The 19,901-nt window shown below is 32.4% G+C and overlaps 2 protein-coding genes across 3 annotated transcripts in view; both read right to left on the bottom strand.

The window, feature by feature from the left end:
* Positions 1–19,901, bottom strand: part of LOC125827093 (60S ribosomal protein L37a) — a 145,313-nt gene that overhangs the window by 102,835 nt on the left and 22,577 nt on the right. The window lies entirely within an intron of this gene.
* LOC125827085 (novel plant SNARE 11) lies at positions 3,486–11,698 on the bottom strand. The gene is made up of 10 exons (XM_049506447.1): positions 11,528–11,698; positions 11,325–11,417; positions 9,026–9,119; positions 8,890–8,927; positions 7,502–7,590; positions 6,425–6,504; positions 5,152–5,208; positions 4,952–5,044; positions 4,793–4,867; positions 3,486–3,867 (listed from the first exon to the last, which is right to left on the bottom strand). The coding sequence occupies exons 1-10, from the start codon at positions 11,602–11,604 to the stop codon at positions 3,778–3,780; spliced, it is 786 nt and encodes a 261-aa protein (XP_049362404.1). The 5' UTR covers positions 11,605–11,698; the 3' UTR covers positions 3,486–3,777.

Raw genomic sequence — 19,901 nt, 5'->3', positions numbered from 1 at the left:
AAAGGTGATTCTTCTAATACAATTTTTTCCATGTTCAAAATTCAAACTTGAGATTTCTAGTTAAAGAGCGAAGAATCTCAATTATTTTATCACTACTTTAGTGTGGTGGCTTTTGTTTCAAAAAGTGTTTAGGATTTTCGTTTTTTAATTTTTGCAAAAAAACAAAAGAAATTGAATATTTTTATACTTTGTTAAAAAACAAAATCCACCAAATCTTATTTCAATTTACGTATTTGGTATGAACGTCCAAAAATGATTGATACTTATCGTTTTATTTTTGTAAACCTCGATAACTTTCAAAGCGTTATTTGAATTGAGACCTTTTGGAATTTGGAAATAACATCTATATTTCTATAAGGTAGTGTAAGGTTTGCGTATACTTTATTTTCTTCAGACTCAACGTATAAAATTACATTGAATATATTATTGTTGATAGTGATATTCCAATCAAACTATTTTTCCACTCAATAAAAAATTTAATATACAATATGCATAAATACTAATATTCTAAACATCATGTTTAGGCAAATACTATCATCATTATATAAGATGCATTTGCATGTGTTTCTTATGGGTTTAGAGTTTTAAAAGTTTTAAAATCCATCTCCATGATTATCTAATTAAATATTGTACCATATTCTTGTTTTGCCAAAAAAAGAAAAGTAGGTTATGATCTTTCCTTGTGGAATATTTGTTCAAATTGGATTAGCTTTCGGCTTATTCATATCATTAATAATTGTGTTCAAATTGGATTTCTAATCCTTTTATTTAATTTGATAAATTGTTCACGCAAAATACTTTATCGAGTTACTTTTATATTTTTTTTATGAAAAGTATAAAACATTTTCAGAACAGTTGCTTTCAAAAGCTTGATCAAACAGACTATTAATTTGACTGCTTAAAATGAAATACAGTAATTATATTTAAATTGAAATATAAAATATTAATTATGAGTAATCAAAGTGAAAAATATATATCTATGCTCTCATTAAATATTTGGGGCTGGGCATTTTTCTTTAATTGTATATGTATATATCTTGTAATTTATTCAACAAAGGTATCATGAATTTGACCTGTTTTTTACTTGACTTGGGGTTTGCTTCTATCTTCCATAGTTCCACTAATAAGGTTGGCAACTACCATACTATTTCGTGTTCGAGTGGTAAGTATTTTATAAGTTTTTAATTAAACAGTTCGAGTTTAAATTGAGAAATAAAGTTATTTTGATAGAATATGTTTGATTTCAAAGTTAGATTAGTTAAGGTCAAAACAGATATCAAACACCGAATGAAAAGAAAAAAAAAAGCAATTCCAACACTATCAATTTTATTTAAACACAAAACTTATCTAGTCTACCAATTATGAAAATTGACATTTAATTTATTTTATCCTAATTCTTATTATTGAAAAGTATTACTTATATTGAAAAGTATAGTAACAACAACAGCTAATAATGAGCTGTTGTTCCTTGTTTTAGTTCTTTTTTTTTCTTGCATATGTCAACATTAATTAAACTCATAGACCAACCAATGATTTTCAGTTTTCACCCTTTGGACCTTCTCTTTTCTTCCAGCATTCAATATTCGAAATTTATTGATTAATATTAATTTGTATTTAAGTAATTGATTTTCGAAATTCATTGATTAATATTAATTTGTTTTACATAAATCAGCTAAAGACTTGAAAAAAAAAATTATCAAGAGATTTTCATTTTCAAGAAGGTGACATGTTAAATTATTGTACTCCTTTTATTCATTCTACTTATTACGTTTTGATTTATGAGAATTAACTTGACTAGTCTCTAAAACTAAAATCAAATTAAATTATGTTGATATTTTCAATTTAAAATGTAGATATTTAAAAAACTGTACAAATTGCAATCTTTCTTATATTAATATGATAAAAATATATAATGTTTGATTCTTAAAAAATAAAATATGAAAAATAAAAGCGTAAAATTCTACATAGGATGCTGAGGTAATCACTTACATAGGCCAAAAAATCATTGTGCATTAACTCTCTGGACATCATGAATTCAGTTCTACATGACTAATTTAATGCTTCCAGTTAAGACTTAAGAGTCTCCATTCCCACCTATAAATGTTGGATCTCTAACCACAATATAGTTGGTTTATTTTTATTTGTCACGTTTCTTTCGAAAGTTAAATTGTATAGATTTTAATTAATATTTTAATATATAGTATCATTTTTATTATATTAGTATAAAAAGGATGGTAACTTATTGTATCTCTTATATATTTTTCGATAAATTAATTTAATTTTAAAGATTAATCAAATTAACACTCGTGAGTGAATGGAAGGAGTATATAATGAAATAAAGTTTCGTCCTCAATTTTCTGTTTCCACTTGTTTGTGGAATGAAAAAATTTTCACACTAATTTTTGTCAAACTTTTACATGTAACGTTAATTTTAGTTTAATGATATGATATCATATGTCTACCTAAAATTTATGCCTTTCTTTACTACTCGCATATCCCATTTACTAGGAAATCAAAAGTTGTGTTATTAATTTATTATTTTTTATTAGATATGAAATTTTAATTAAACACATTATTTAATTTTATAAAGGATTGAGGAAAAAATAATATTTTTTTTTTGAAATGAAGTAAAATAAAATTTAAAAAGTATTAAATTATAGAACCATTTAGTAGTATGTATTAGTGTCATAAGTGCAATGATAATGAGACATGAAACTTTAGGACTGCTCTTTGACTTATTAAGTGAACTGGTGAACAGTCTGCTGATTTGGTTGATTTTTTTCTTTTTTACTTTTTCACTAAAATATGGAGTACTACGTAATTTCTGACAATTATAAAATTTGGTACCAAATATAGAGGCTAAATTTCACACGTGCATGTCCTTTTTTTACCTTAATCATATTTGGTAAATTTCATTTAAATTTTTTTAGATAAGTTCTTTAAGCGCCTGTTACGTATATAATTTAACTACTTGAAATATATTAGCTTCTTTTAACTATACCCAATAAAATCTCACTGAGTAAAGTGAATAAAATTTACACAGACTTCACCCTACCTCAAAAAGGTAGAAAGATGGTTTGCCATCAAACCCAAATTTTAACATAATTGTTTAATATATAAATTCAATTTCATAATTTAATATCAAATTTGGTTGGGGTCATAGCAATCAGTATTGTGACTGTTTTGTCAAATTTCCACTTTTCAAAGATAACATTTCTGAGATTGACCACAAAAAAGGGAAAAAAATGCAATATGGCAGAACTAGTCGAATTTGACAAACACACTAAATTGGAAAACCATTCATCAAAACCCTAATAAATTCAAATTATTTTCCACCAAAGCTTTTGTCAAATAATATCTTGCTAGTGATTAGCATCAACTTGTTGGAATAATTGAACAATAACTAAAAGAGGTTTATAAGTATAATGAAGATTAATGATGCTATTATACAATACTGGTCTATTGACAAATCAACCAGTTCCAAAGCTTTGTGTAGTTCAAATTTTCCTCAATGAAAAGTTCCAGTTAACTAGAATTAAAGATAATAATCATACAAACAAATATCATATGAATCTATCTCATTAAACATCACAAAGAATGGAAAACTATCATTACCAGAGAGAAGATGGAAGACTCTTCTTTCTGAACCAGGCATTTCTCCTTCATCCCTTGCCTTGCTCGTGTGCTCGGTCACTCTCCGTTCTTAAGTCAAAAACCAAGTAAATCCGCTGGGAAGTAGATTGTATTATCCTTGTGAATATGGTAGGCTTCCAGATTTCAGTAAGGATAAGCAAGCAATCGTCGACTGGGTGCTGGAGGGGCTAATCCAGGGATGTCCCGGATGTCTTTGTTATGTGGGTTTACAATCTGCAAATCCAAAAGTTAACGCAGTTTTAGCCTCAAGATATGTCATTGCACCAAATATCAATGATAAAGCCTTATGAAGAAGTGAACAGTGGGTTCCATCAAATGGTACATCTCCAATTCTGAAGTCTCTATAAATTGACGCCTTTTATTTCAATCACTATCATTGCTGCTACCAGCCGGGACTAAAGTTGAAAGTCGTATCTCTAGTAAAGACCCTTCGGGAACACATTTCTAACAAGTGAATGGTAATGCTGCATTCATGACAAAATAATGGAAATGCAAGTTGCTTACATGAAACTATTCATCGGAATTTCCATAATTATCATATATCTCCTATTCAAAGATCAGCTACCCACCTTTAGCTGCACTTTCCCATGTGCTACTGTGACTTTTATATGCAGTACTTCATAATTGGACTAGCTAGTGAACATTCATAAAATACAGCACTAACATTGGATGTATAAGAAAAGCCTTTGTTAGGATAACTAGCAATAGCACTTTTTTTTTTGGGAAAACTAGAAGTTTAATTATGCTATGCTAGACACTTCATCTGCTAATGCGCCGAAGTACCTCTAATGATAGTTTGAAGTAGGCCATTAGGCTCTCTAATAGCTTTATAGTTAAAAGGTACAAGAAATTGTACCATGAAATGCTAGATGGGCACATAGACAAATAGAGCAACAAATGTAATTTACAGTATTGTACTAACATTGTCAAGTACAAGACCGCTACAGTTTAGCAAATTGGGTGAATTTGTAGGTGGCAAACTAAGTACGATTGATAAAATCCAACATGATGCTTGGATATAGTTTACTATGCAAATATATTTGATAAATAATACTAACGTGAGGACTGAGGAATGTTAAAGGGCATGAAAAACAAATGCACTTGGTAACACTACACAAGAAGGGGAAAGACATCTGACCTTCACAATAATGATTGCTATGACCCCAATCACAATCAGAAAGAGCAAGGCCATAATACAACGATCAGTTGCAACCTAAAGAACGATCTTATTTAGAGTCACAGGATGACATAAAAAGAAAAGGTAATGACAGAGGGATTGTACAATTTAGAAATTGACCTGCCTACCAAGTTCCTTGACCAATTGTGTAGCCTTCTTTATTGAAAAATGGATTGAGTCTAGCTCATTGACTATCCGGCTCATTTGTTCAGTCTGGGCAAGCAGGCAAATATAAGACATAGGACAAAGCAAGGGCAACAACTGAATATAAAATTACGGTCTTGCATCTGAAACATGTCAGTTTTCTCCAAATAATATACCTGAGCCTTCAGTGCTGCAGCAGTCTCAGTTCCAACATTTACAGTTTCATGAACCACCTGTGGAGAAAAGAGCATGTAAAAGCCATTCTACAGAACAATGAAGCAAGTAAAAAACCCTAGTTCACAGGAGACGCTTCTCAAATGGCATCATATGCCTTGCTTTAACTAGCTCCTAATAGACTAATATACCAATAAGCATTATGCACTAACGGAACCGTCGCTATTTAATCTACTGTCTAAGATACCATAAAACTTCATTGCTCATTTAGTGGTACAAAATATTGAGGATTTGTTTTGGAACCTCAATAACAGCATTTTACTTATAACAACAAAATCCATCACTATAACAGCATATTCTTAGTAAAATTACCCCTCTATAACAGTCTTACTCAATTAGTAATTTATCTTAATTTGTAATTTCCCATTTTTGTTGCCAGACATTTATTTTCATAATAAAAAAAGTACTACTAATGTTTTTTCTCCATTATGTTCAGCATTCACTATTGTATCTTCTTTTCCATACTTGATTTTATTATTATACTTTGCTTGAGCCGAAGGTCTATCAGAAACAGTCTCTCTACCTTCACAAGGTAAGGGAGTAAGGTTACGCACACCTCCCCAAACCCCAACTTGTGGGATTATACTCGTTTGATCCAGATTTCATTTACTCCTTTTGCTATAATTGATATTGAATCGATGTTATAGTCAACCTTAGCTTGGGAATCCATTAGTCCAAAACATTCACAGAAAAAGCAAATGATAGCATTCCATGAAGTATGATATTGCAATGAGTAAAAAATGATGTTAGAGGTGATGCCCTTTTTCAGTATCAAACCAAATCTCAGCTAAGTTCCACATTAAGTTCCCAATTGAGTGATATGAATCTAGACTGTCCTATTTTTTTACTAACTTTAATCCAAAAAGGGATTTGCACTTGACCAAATACAGAACAAGCCAGGTCCGACTCAATCGTGATTAGAACTCCCAAGACACTATCAAATATCTCCCAAGAAACAACAATCTCCAAAACTGAAAAATGGAAATAAAATGAAAAGAAACAAAATGTTTCTCATCTAAAAGGTACGGACACATTTTAAGCAAGGACCATAATAGTGCTTCATTTCTTTATCGTAGATGTTTCATTTCTTCATCGTATAATTTGTTAGTCTGGAAATGGCGGGAAGGGCAACTAAAATCATCATGAACCAACTGGTGATATGGTTTGAGATTCATCTTAGCAATACAAAAAAAATAAAATTAATGATATACCAACCTTTTTTGACCTCTCAATGGCTTCATCTGTCTCATCCATCATCCTATTTCCTTGATCCATCAGCTGTTGATTGCTCATATCTGCAATGTTATATCAGCACTCAGAAAGTTATATAGGAATAATTTCTTTGAAAATTATTTTAAAACATATGTATAAGGAATAATCAAAAATCAATGAGGTCAAAGTTCCATTGCAAGTTGTCAAAAAATGTGGTGTATGTATATGTGCATATGTATGGAAGAAAAAAAAAGTCATTCATATATCAGATTGCATCGCGACAACATACACGACAACCTAGTCTCTACTTTCAGATTTGTCTTAAATAATTCCGAACATCTGAACCAGACAAAAGAATGTCACTCTGAATCACACCCCTCTTGACCATACTTTTCATTTCATCAGCTTTGGCATTTAATTGTGCTTCCCATACAAATATCACGTATATAGAGGATGCATCTTTGATTAAATTACAGTCTTCCGATCACCACTATGCAATTTGACTTGTGGCAATTCAAAAAGTGAAGGTTAAATCGTACATTGGTTTAATGGTGAGGAAGCTAAGGCATCAATAACTTTCATTTTGAATCTTAGTAAGTGATCAGAGTTGTCTAGTGTAACTTTAATTTTGACACTAACCATAAGCCCAAAAAATGAACATGGAAAAATTTTGTTTCTAATAGTTTGAGTTATGAGACATTTTCAGCAATTGTAGAAAGACGCTTATTATAATTTGGAATTATGCAAAGTAACCTTCTAAATTGTGTATCAATCTCAACCAGACCCTACCAGCAAGAACTGGTTTTCTTTCAACGACAGCTTCCACTACCCCATTCCACCAACAAATAACAGAAAAGAAACCTCAAAACCAGCTCTTCAGCTGAGAAACAAGTGAGAACAATAAAAAAAGATAGGACTACTAATCATCAGATGAGAGCCAAGAAGAAATACATCGTATATCAGTCCAAAAGAAAGCATTATATATGTCAAAATTCAAAATGCAGCACAAAAGAAGAGAGTGATAAGAGAGAAATGAAGGATGAATAAAATTAAAAATGCAAAAGTGAAAGATTTGCTTACTTGAAGCTAGCAAGCCATTCTCTTCAGCAAACCCTTCACCGGGACCCTCAAAAAGATCTACTCGCTTGTTCTCAATATTGCTTGCATATCTAGAGAATCACATACATAAGAATTAAGTCTACAATACAGAGCAATAAGAGAAACAATATACAACAAAACCAAAAAGTTGGGGTTTTCTTGTTCGTCTGAATGCGAACACAAGTTCTAGTTCACTTTATCAATAAAGAAAAACATAAGTTCTACTTCTGTATGTTCAAAGGAAAAACAGTCTTAGTGTGTGTCTGGTATGGAGGAAAACATTTTCATTCCTATACAAGTTTCATAAAAATTAGAAAAATGGCTTCCCTAGTGAAAGTAGGGAAAACAAGTTCCATATGTCATTCCAGGTTCATTGTCTCCTCCCCACCCCATCTCACTCTCATAGTGTTTTGCTATATTACATATAAATGCTTGCGGAATAGTATTTTTTTTGCTTACTTACCTAACACTAGAAAATAAGTAAGAAATTCACTTGTTTTCCAAGAAAATATTTTCTAGGAAAACCGTTTTCCATGGAAAGCATTTTCTTTTGTACAAACGCACCCTTAATCTTTATTCTTTAACCCGACTTGAGTAGTAATACTTAGCAGTAAAAAAGTATAATCTTAGACCTCTATGTTTATTTCCAGCCTCTAGGCTCTCACCAAATTCACCTACCTAGAAAACTGAAGACTAACTATTAACATGAATAATCCACGTCTTGAAACATAATTTATTGTCAATTTCTTCAACTAGTATCACAATCTAAGGAGTATATTTGAGTTTGAATAACTCATAAATAAGCTGGAAACCTTGTACTATGTCCAAGTCAGGAACCTCATGTGAATATACAAGTGACATGCTATGTTCTTATCAGTTGTTAAATTTAATGATTCTAACTCTGCTGCATACTCCTAGGTTCATTTGTGGGCATCAAGTCTTGAGGAAAGAAAATTCATTTTTGTAGCCTTGCAGGCACATCCAAGGATATACTGTTTAAAGTATTGCATCCACTTTCACCAGCATTACAGTCTAACATCCAATCAAGCTGTCCTGGACGTAAGGGACTGCGATAAGACTTTTTAGGGAAGTAGAAGGGACCTTTCAATTTCCACAAGGCAAAGCTAACAATATAAAATTTGAAAGGCAGTTCCATGGTGGGAAAGAGAAGACTCGTAATACTGTAATTTGTAAAGGTGCTAACAAACAACTCACTCTGGAACAAAAGAAGTATAATCCTTCTGCGCCAAGATATTTGAAGAAAGCATATATTTTGATTGATGAATCATTAAAAAAAGTAAATCAGTTCAAAAACCAACTGACTAATAAAATGAAGTAGAAAATGTGTAAAGCTAACCAATAAAACTTACTGTTTTTTCAGAGCAACATAAGAGTTCAACTCTTTGATCTGCAAAGGAAGACGAGAAAAGAAAGATCAGTTCAGAAAAAAGTAGCTCCATTCAATGTGGCATCAACAATATAGAAAAGCTTCCCAATGAACCTGACCATTGATTGTTTTTTCTCACTCAGCATCTTGGTAGTATCTGCATCACTTTTATATTCCAAATCCTTTACTTCTCTGTCAAACTCCTTGATAAGCCTGTCAAAGTAATTAGTCATCATTGCATATCCAATTAATTATCTGTCAGTGCATGATTGTATATCAATATAGTTCAATTACCAGAATTTTCAAGGAAAAATAAAGGGAGACATCAACTAAAGGTTCTCCAAATCAATCTTGCATGCTTGTCATAATCCAAATTGACTACAAGGATTCCAATTACACACTAGAAACACTTCAACGCTTTTTCATTCCATTTGGATCTCAAAACTTTGATAGGAAAAAAACAAGACAAAAGAAAAAGGACAGCTCGGTACACAAACTATCCCATGTCAGTAGGGTACAGGGAAGGGACGCACCCCAAGGGTATGATGTAAACAGCCTACCCTAATGCAAGCATTAGTGGTTGCTTCTACGGCTCGAACCCGTGACCTATTGGTCTCACGGAGACACTTTATCGTTGCTCCAAGGATCCCGTTCATAATTAAAAAAATAACAAAACAATGGAAAGTAAATCAAATCCAACAACTTTATGTTTCTTCAACCATTTTGGATGTCTCAACTCTCAAGAACATAACGCTAACCAATGGTGGCATCAAACAGAAGGAAAGCCCAGTGCATTAAGCATCTCACTTTCATACAGGATTAGGAAGGGCCGCACCCCTAAGGATGTGATGTAGGCAATCTACCTTGATGCAAGCACCAATGACTGATTCCACGGTTCAAACCCGTGACCTATAGGTCACACAAAGACAACTTTAATATTTCTCCAAGGCTCCTCTTCAAACAGGAATAACCAGGAAATTGAGGATCACTGTTCTTGTTGCGGAGAGATCGAAAAGTGATTATGGTTGCCAATCAATGTTCTTTGTTAAGTTCATCTCTCTCAGAAGCTCAAAACTTAATTAGCGTGGAGATGAAAACGGTAAATGAGAAAACCTAGATAGACAAATCTTCTGTTTCGGAATTGTTGATGAGAGACAACTTTTTTCTGTTTGTTTTCTCACATATCTTTTGTGGATTGTTTCCTATAAACAATAATGTTTTCTTCACCCGTTTCCTCAAATTTTCCCTGACTAACTTATTTTGTCTTTCTTTATATATAATGGTAGCGTCTAGGACAACTTGTGCGCAACTCGACTGTTCTCACTTCCACCAATACAGGTATTAGATAACTTTTTCACTAAGGTTTAGGCAAATGAGAAGAAATCACCAAGTATTTTTATCTCTCGTGGGACTTGAACTCTAGTCTCCAAGTTTTGCACCCACTTTATTGACCTTTGGGTACTCTTCCTGACTAATTTCTTAGCATCCAATTGCAGAAATACACCTTGGGCAACCACTTTTCCTTTCATCTGCAATTTCCAAGTTCCAAAACTAGCTACATGATCCAAACTTACAAGTAATATAGTTTGGCATTCTACAATCAACCTGACGTACATCTTACAATGCAAAGTTAAGCAGGAAGTTCATGCAAAATACTGTATTTGTTTTCCTCTGAGTACTGAAAAGGGAATCACAGTTATTTGGAATCTCATTGAACGATCAACTTAGACAGTTTGTTAACATGAAACAACTTCATATTGATCTCACTAATCAGAATTCTGAAAATATCAGAATTTGCAAAAAATATGATGCAAAAGTTAGATTCTTTTCCATTTTTATCCAACAGATTACAAGGAGATCTTCCTACATCAGCTAAAACCCTCATGGCTCTTTAAACTTTTGCAAAGGTGGGAGCTCCTAGGAGGAGGGGTAAGAAAGAAAAAGTGGCATATGGTATTAAACTACATTACTTTGCCATTTACTGGAACGTGACAATTCCTGACAGGTATTTTTTGTTTCTTTTAAGTTCAAAATATGTATCATTTGGACACAATTCGAACTGCAATCAACTCCACCTGCTTGAACTTCACATTTTATAGGAGCATACATTGCCCATTCAGCGCCAACTCAAATAAAGGACGGTTCCGGAGGTTGACCAGGCAGAGTAAAACTAGTCAATTAATGAAAAAAATTCACAATATTGAAGTGAAATGGATATGGAGGACTCGTACAGCCAATCCCAGCAAGTAAGCACCTTTATTGACAATTTCTCTGTCTAAAATCCTATTCATGAAAGCAAAAAGATCATTTTTTTCTTCTACATCAAAAACAAAGTTCACTATTTTACAGTAAATGCAAATGCAGATTGCAAAAATTAAACACATTGATAAATCACCAAAAGGGATCTGCAATGAATACCTCTTACATTCTCGCATCTTTCCTGTTAGCTCCTCCAACTGCCTGCTCTGCCTATTCGAATCCTTAATCTTCTCTAATTTCTGAAACCCATTTCTAAAAACACAATACAAATACCCAAACAAACAAAAAAATCCACATCAATCAACACTTGCGATACATTTTTTATATATATAAATATGAGAAACGCAACAAAAATTGCTTACGAAAGAGCTCGAAAAATATCCAAAATCTGTCCTTCGATTTCCCCAAGCTCCTCGCTAAGGCCAGACAACGAAGCCATTCCTCAATGTAATTGGCAACAAAATCACAATAAACACAAACAATGCCGATCCTCAAAACATTGCAAAAACAAACGAATTAATAATCAGATCGGAAAATTTGAAACTTTCCGTTGTTCCAAATTCGATTATCACACAATGCAGATTCAAATCGGATCAAAGAAAATTGAAAAAAATGATCGGATCTGATTACGGATCTGATGAAAGTTGAGATTATAGGGTTTGAAATTTTTTGATTTTTTGATTATTACATAGAAGAAATGAGAAGGCCACCATGTATGAGCTGTTCTCGTGAATTTGCAGGCATTTTTTTTTTCAATATTTTTATATTTTCGGCGAATATTTTTGAGAATTTAAAAGCTTGAGCGTTTTGGAGGGGTTTTTGAAGAAGGTTTTAAAAAAAAGGAAAATAGGAATTAATTAGTCAAAGATTAGTAATTAGTGTAATTAATTAGTACACTAATTAATAGCAATAGTAATGTTAACCGATGTTTTAGGAAGTTCAATTTGGGGCTGTCTGAAAATGATTGGTGGGTTCCACCATGCGTTTACTTTGTTTCGGATTTTCAGGTAGTTGTGTGTAATTAAGTTAAATCGTCCCACCACCAAATAATGTGATGCAGTGGATGAAGTTATTTTTATCTGAAAGTTATATCGGGTTCGAGCCATATGGAAAAATTCTTCCTTCAGAATGGAGTCCTACATGGTGCGAAACTAGATATAATTGGGCTTCAATATGAACATCGAATATCATATGAAATTTTTTTTAAGAGGCTCTAAACGGTGCGAATCCAGATATAATCGGATTTTAATATAAACATCAAGCATCGGTGAAAAACTAAGAAAACAAAATTAACTAACGTATATCTGATTGTCTAAATTTAAGATAGTCGATAAGTATATGATATTTATATCAGTATAGTTGTGTTGGTGTAATATAAATCACCAACGATAAGTAATGTGTAATTTTTATATGGTACTAATTAATAAAAATAATTATTTATCGTGTAAAGGTCTTCCATTATGATCGGAATATAAAAGGAAAAATTATGTAGGATAAAAAACATTTAACCTATATTAGGTACTATAGTTACATATTGAAAAAAAAATACTATAGTTATAGTTTAAAAAAATTGTAATTCGTGATTACAGTTTTCCCAATCTTTGTTATTCGCCTGACTTTTATAAATCTAAAATTTGTATAATTTGATTTCTGATTGTATAAATCCAAAATTTTGTATACGTCTACCCTAGCTATTTGTATATGATTTATGAAAAAATCATAATAAATTACCCTATTTGTATATTGGCAAGCGAAATATACAAACGGAGTTTTGGAAAATTACTAGATGTATAAATACAGAATTTGTATATACTTACCCATTTGTATATTCACAAGCGAAATATACAAACGGACAGAAATATGCAAACCACAACCTCCATAGCAAATAGAACTATACTTATGAAGCGCATTTATCAAAACTATAGCTATAAAACATTATTATATTTTTTCAATATAAAATACTTCTCATTGGCCAGTTGTAATCTAATATTATAGACATGGGGACAGTAGTCTATTTCGAATAGTATATGTTACTTTTGGTTGGGTTTATGTCTCTATCATATAATTTTCAAATGACTTTAATTTCATCATTTGGTATATAAGTTAATATATAAGGAAGACTTGTTTGATGCACCAATAGAAAAAATAAATCTTTCAGTTTTGATTACTTTACATCTTCATGCTAATTGATATTTATAAAATATACTAGATAATTTAAGGCCCGTGATACGGGCCCAATATAATTTCACATATTTTGTTGAAAAAATTACATAAATTCACAACTTAATATATCATAATCCCCTCTCGGATATATTCTTATTCCCTATCGAATACATTCATCCCCTCTCGGATCATAGATATCCCCTCTTGGATACATCCCTCCCATGAAGTAATATATATCATTAGTAATGTATTAGACAACCAAGGAATGTATTCGAAAGCAACGAAAAATTCGAGATTTTTGTAATTGAGGAAACTTCTGGGATAGGATGTAATTAGCCTCTAATTATATGAGATTTCTATACTTTGTACTATTTTTTTACAGTAAACAATTTCAATATATTACTTAATAATCTTTTTCAAATGTTCATACGACATAAATGCGTCGTTTACAACCCAAATTGAGAAAGTTGAATTCCAAAAAATTCTATGCAGCAAGGAAATAGAGAATTGTGTTAGATTATGAGTTAAAACATTTCGCATTCGAGGAATATATAAAATGTTGATATCTTTGAAAAAGTTCATCGATCTTTATATATTTTCGCAAGTGGTATCTATTTTTTACAATGTTATCATCTTCTTTTTGTAATACTTGCACCATAAGTTTTGCATCTGATAAAATACTAATCATTGGTCAACCAATTCGTAAAGATCGATTCAAAGCCTTTCAAATCTCTATTGCTTCAACTTAAGTATAATGTGTTTGTAGTTTGCTTTGTCGGTGAATTTTGTGATACATTTCATTATTGTCTTCGATAATAGAAATACTTCTATTTATTTTGGTTTTAATATTGAAAGTATTTATTAAAAAACTTGATTTCTAACTTCCACAACAATAAAAACAATCATGAAATCAATTATTTCTATATACAATAACAATTATCATAATGTTATATTCTAATTATTGATAGTATTTATTAAAATATTGATTTCTAACTCCACAAAAATAAAAACAATCATGAAAGCAATTTTATTTTTAAATACGATAACAATTGACATAATGTTATATTCTAAATTATATTAATAAATTTTTTTGATACTACACTCTAAATATCATGCCGTAAAAGAAAACTTTGAATCTTACCCCCACAAAATAACCAATATACTTGTTTTTCTTTTTCAAGTTATTATTTATTTTTTAGTTTTTTTCTTCCTCTATATTTCTCAAGCCCTTTTCTATTGAAATTTTCATTTTTTGTTTTTTCTTTATTTTTAACTACTCATTTTTCTTTAGTTTGTATTTTAATATTCCTTAGAATTTGAATATTAATTTTTTTTTCTTGTCAAATTTTCCCTGTTAAGTAGTTTATCATATTTGATATTAAGAGAATATTCTATATAGAAATGAAAATTTTATATTTTTTAATCTTTTGATGAATACATTATCAAATCATTAATTTCTTAATAGTCAAACATTGTTCATTCTTTTAGTCACGTAATTTTATATTTCTTCAAATTAATTAAAAAATATTGATACGTCATTTTAAAGATTATTTTAATAATCAAGATACGAATTTAGTGGTCATATTATGTAACATAATATTAAAATATGTTTACGCAATAACCCTTTAATGTATTTTTAGGAACAAAATATTAACTATTCAAACACATTTTATTTTAAATTAGTTCAAAATTTTCTTTCAAAAACATGTCAAAACAAGCTTAGCATTTATTATTGTTTGTAAAAAGTTAATTAATAGAAACTTTTCATTTTAACACAATTATAAAAACATCTTTATGGGCTAGTTTTAAAAGTAAAGGCATGTATGGATTCTTCTAGAATTTCATTTTGGTCATTAATTATACAATTATTATTTTGCCCTTAAATAATATTAAAATTACTAAAATGCCATTGTTTAATAGATATTTTTGGTTTAATGAAATTTCACACTACAGAAAAAAAGAGAAAAAAATATATATATAGAAAATGTGATTGAAACTGTGGGTCCATATTAAATGTCACATCATTAGGATACACATGGCATTTAAGAAAAGATATTTGGTTGTATTGTCATTATAAATCTATTACCATTTTTTTGATGTCATAACATAAAAACAAATATTCTAGAATATTTAGGAAATGACAAATTTGCCCTTGGTCGTCCTCAACTTGGCTCTTCTATATTATAATAATATCGTAATGAAATAATAATACGCGATCAAACATGTATTAATAAAAACTATGCATATGCTAGTTGAAGTAACGTACTCATATTTATTCGTGTTCCTATTCCTTATTCAATAAAGATAAGATTGAATTTTTTCCCTACTAAACATATACATATACATAAATATTTAATTAATATTAATAAATTGTTTTTTAAAACTGTCTTGCTTACTGGCTTATGATTAAAATTATTAGCAACTAAACATACTTGTGTATAGACAAATAATCTTAAAATTGCTCTTATTTGTCTAATCAAGTTGAGCTGATTATGTATAAACAAATAATCTTAATAATCAATGATTTAACGACATCCATCCTTCCATCCAAATATTGCCATTTTGATTTGATTCTAAATTTCCGTTGCCTTTTTGAAAAAATTTCCTTCCATAATACTAATACTAATAGCACCAACCATGTTCCGAGCTTCCATTCCGATCCATCAGAAGGTACGCCTTCATCCTCTCTCACGCTCACAATCGAACCTCAACCTGAGGATGGAAAACCCCAATTTCTCAGCCACTCCGCAACCACCTCCACAAACCCCTCTTTTGTTTGCAACTCAGCCTGTCCATCCTCTTCACCAAACTCATGTCATGGGTGGAGATGGCACTACAAGGATATGCACCATTATTCTCTATGGACATCAATGGTAGAATCCATCATAATACTTCAGAACTCAAAACCCAATTGATCACAGAGGGGATGAAACTAGCCATGGAGAACTTTGTCAATTAAATGTGGTTGACCAATACAATGAATCCTCTATCACCAGCACAAGTACCCCCCCCCCCCCTTCTTCGGCACCATGCAAGCGCTATGGAACATACCTCATCATCTTAATGTTTTCCCAAATATGATAAACATGGTGCAACTTCCTTTCTTTACTCCCCAGGACACAATAAACTCGAACCCTATGTTCTTCCCGTGGCAACCAATGTCAGTGATCCAGGGACACCCCATCATGATCCCAAACCCAGTTCCCATGGATATTCCTCCTCCTCCACCACTAGGAGAAAACTAGGGAAGCGTGATTCCAGTCCCATCGAGTTCGTTCACAGAAATTTCAAGCTTTCGAAACTCAGCCCTTATGATGTTCCCTGAAAAAGAGGACAAAAAAATACATTCTCAACTGCCAGTAGCCCCGAAAAAATGCTCATTCGACCTCAAGCCACCACTGAACACTGCCCTAGCAAAGTATGCAGTAGTGATGACCCCGACCATGTATCGTAGCCGCTTCTTGAACAAGGAAAATCAGGGGCCATATAGCCCAACAATGAGCGGTCTTTTAATGAATCAACCATCTAGCTTCATTGTGTGGAACACTAACGGTGCTAATAGTGATGATTTTAAGAGAAACTTTAAGGAGCTCATTAGGAGTCATAGTACATGCATGGTTGCATTGCTTGAAACTAAGATGGAAAACCATATTAATCTTAATGATGAGTTTGGTTTTGATGACTATTATGAGGTCCCTGCACAAGGCAGGTCTGGGGTATTGTGTTGTTTTGGATTTCCAGCATGGTTACGTTGAACCGCATTAATCATTCCTCTCAAGAGCTTCATGGCATGATCCAGGTTCGTCCTAGTAAGAATTTTTGGTGGTTTACTGCTATTTATGCTAGCACTAAATTAGAAAAACGAAATATGTTGTGGAGCAGTTTAGAGAATATTGTTGTCTCTTATAATGGCCCCTGGCTTATTGCTAGAGACTTTAATGACATTTTGAGCCAACAGGATAAGTGGGGAGGTAGGAATATCAGTATTTCTAAGAGTATTAGATTTAGGGCGTGTGCTAATAATTGCAATTTGGTGGACCTCTATTTTAAAGGTTGTAAATATACTTGGTCTAACCACCATAGAAAAAATTCAACCCTTATCCTTGAAAGATTGGACCGGAGCTTTGCAAATAATGAGTGGATAGATCTTTTCCCCAATGCTACTGTCACCTACCTCCCCAAAACTCATTCTGACCATAACCCCCTTTTAATTAAGCTTTCCAATCACTACCAAACCCCTTCTTGTAGGCCCTTTAAATTAGAAAAAATTTGGGTTAATCACCCTCAATTCAAGAATATCGTTTCTGATTGTTGGTCCAATAGAACTTTACCTGACGCCATTACTTTTTTCCAGATCAAAGTTGTCTACCGGAGTAAACTAACCTTTGGCAATATTTTTCAAAAAAAGAAAGCCATTCTTCGAAGACTGGACAACATCCAAAAATCCGCAGCCTATCCTTACAGCTCTTTCCTCCAGAATCTCGAGCATACGCTTTCTCGAGAATATAACGATTATCTAAAAATTGAGGAAAACTTCTGGAAAATTAGATCTAGGATTAACTGGTTTAATGATGGAGATGCTAACACTAAGTTTTACCATATGTTTGTTTTGAATAGGAGAAGGCGTAATAGGATCACTTATTTCAAGGACGCTAATAATGAATGGATTACCAATTATGCTAGTATTATATCCCATGTCTCTGGTTACTTTAACTCTATCTTTACTACTGATCATATTTGTTCTTCTAACTTCAACTTGGTTCATATAAATAAAAGTTTCATAGGCTTGATCTCTCCCAACTCGACGCCCATCTCCAAGACCATGAAATTACTTAAGCTTTATTCTTTTTCAAACCCTTCAAAGCCCCCATCCCCGATGGTCTTCACCCTCACTTTTTCCAAGCCCATTGGGATACTGTTAGGCAATCTGTGCGCGACTATTCCCATCGCATTTTCCAAACTTATACTATCCTGGAAGATTTAAACAAAACTTTACTTTGCCTCATCTCGAAATTCAAGAACGCTAACCTTTTAAAAAAATTCCGCCATATTGACCTGTGCAACACTGTGTATAAGACTATCACAAAAATTATTGCTAATAGACTTAAACCCTTTTTAAACAAGCTTATTGGACCTTACTAAACTAGTTTCCTCAAGGGAGGGAGAGCTTGTGATAATGCAATTCTTGTCCAAGAACTTATGAATCACATTAATCGTACCAATAGCAAGAATGGCACTCTCATGCTTAAGCTAGACTTAGAGAAAGCCTTCGACCATTTGGAATGGTCTTTTGTCTACCGTGCCCTTCTTTTTTTCAAATTTCCTTCCAACATTACTAAGCTTATCATGAGTTGCATCACTACTTCAAAAACTGCTATATTAGTTAATGGCTCACGAACCAACTATTTCTCGCCCTCTAGGGGTGTAAGACAAGGTGACACCGTATATTTTCATTCTTTATATGTAGCTCATTTCGAATTATATCAACCATCAAGTGGATATTCTCAAGTGGGATCATGTCCCCCTTTGCCCGGGCAACACTGAAATCTCCCATTTATTCTTCGCGGATGATTTAACCCTTGCTGCTAAGGCTAATGCCAAAACTGTCAATAACATGTACTCATGTATGGTTTTTTTCTGCAAACTGTCTGGTAAAAAATTCAACTCTAACAAATCTAAGGCCATTTTCTCTAAGAACTGTTCTTCCTCAATTAATGATCTAGTGCAATCTTTATTTAAGTTTCGCTATTCTGACCACTTTGGCAAATATTTTGATTTTCTTATCCTCAATCATAAGCCAAAAGCTACGGATTTTCAGGATATCATTGACAACATGATCAATAACCTTTTGACTTGGAAACATAACTTTTTAACTCCTGTAGGTAGGTTAACACTTGTTCACTCTACGCTCAATTCCATACATGCTTACTCTATGCAATATTTTAAGTTGCCTACTACAGTCTGCCATCGTATTGATCAGATCCAAAGGGACTTTCTTTGGGGTTCTTCTGGCGTTAAGCATAAATTGCATTATTTATCTTGGTATATTGTCACCATGTCCAAGGATAAGGGTGGTTTAGGGTTAAGAAAGGCTTGTGATAAAAATATTGCTCTTTTGACTGGTCTATCGTGGAGGCTCATTAAAAATCACTCCTCCTTATGGTCCCGTATTCTCATGAAAAAATACAACTGCCCTAGACGCTCTAGTAAGCCTTCATTTATTTATTTGGGAAAACATAACCTTGGGGGGAGCATTTGCTCCAAAGTTATGGCCTGAACCCCAGAAACGGGTACTTATATCAATTGTTGGAATTTTAGCTGGATCCTTTCCCCCTCTTAGACAACTTGTCCAAGGCCCTCTAAATAAGGGAGAAGAGTTTCTTAATCTATCAACTTTATGAAATGGCTCTGCTAGGGATTGGTCAAAAAATTTCTTTCAACCTTAATGGAGATATTATTGAGAAAACTTCCCTTATTTGCCCCAATCCTATCGCGGGGGCCATCGATAATCCACACTGGGCTGCCAATTCCAATGTCAATATCTCCACTACGTCTGTGTATGATGTTATCAAC

This window comes from Solanum verrucosum, unplaced genomic scaffold, assembly GCF_900185275.1.
Source record: "Solanum verrucosum unplaced genomic scaffold, falcon-dt-bn FXZP01000060.1, whole genome shotgun sequence".
NCBI lineage: Eukaryota > Viridiplantae > Streptophyta > Magnoliopsida > Solanales > Solanaceae > Solanum > Solanum verrucosum.
This window is presented reverse-complemented; position numbering and strand designations above follow the sequence as displayed.

Excerpts from the sequence above, each read along its gene's own strand:
- LOC125827085 (XM_049506447.1), bottom strand. The coding sequence starts at position 11,604 with ATGGCTTCGTTGTCTGGCCTTAGCGAGGAGCTTGGGGAAATCGAAGGA. Across the intron at positions 6,505-7,501 it reads GAATGGCTTGCTAGCTTCAA|ATATGAGCAATCAACAGCTG; the intron begins GTAAGCAAATCT and ends ATAACATTGCAG. Across the intron at positions 5,045-5,151 it reads CTGCAGCACTGAAGGCTCAG|ACTGAACAAATGAGCCGGAT; the intron begins GTATATTATTTG and ends CTGCTTGCCCAG.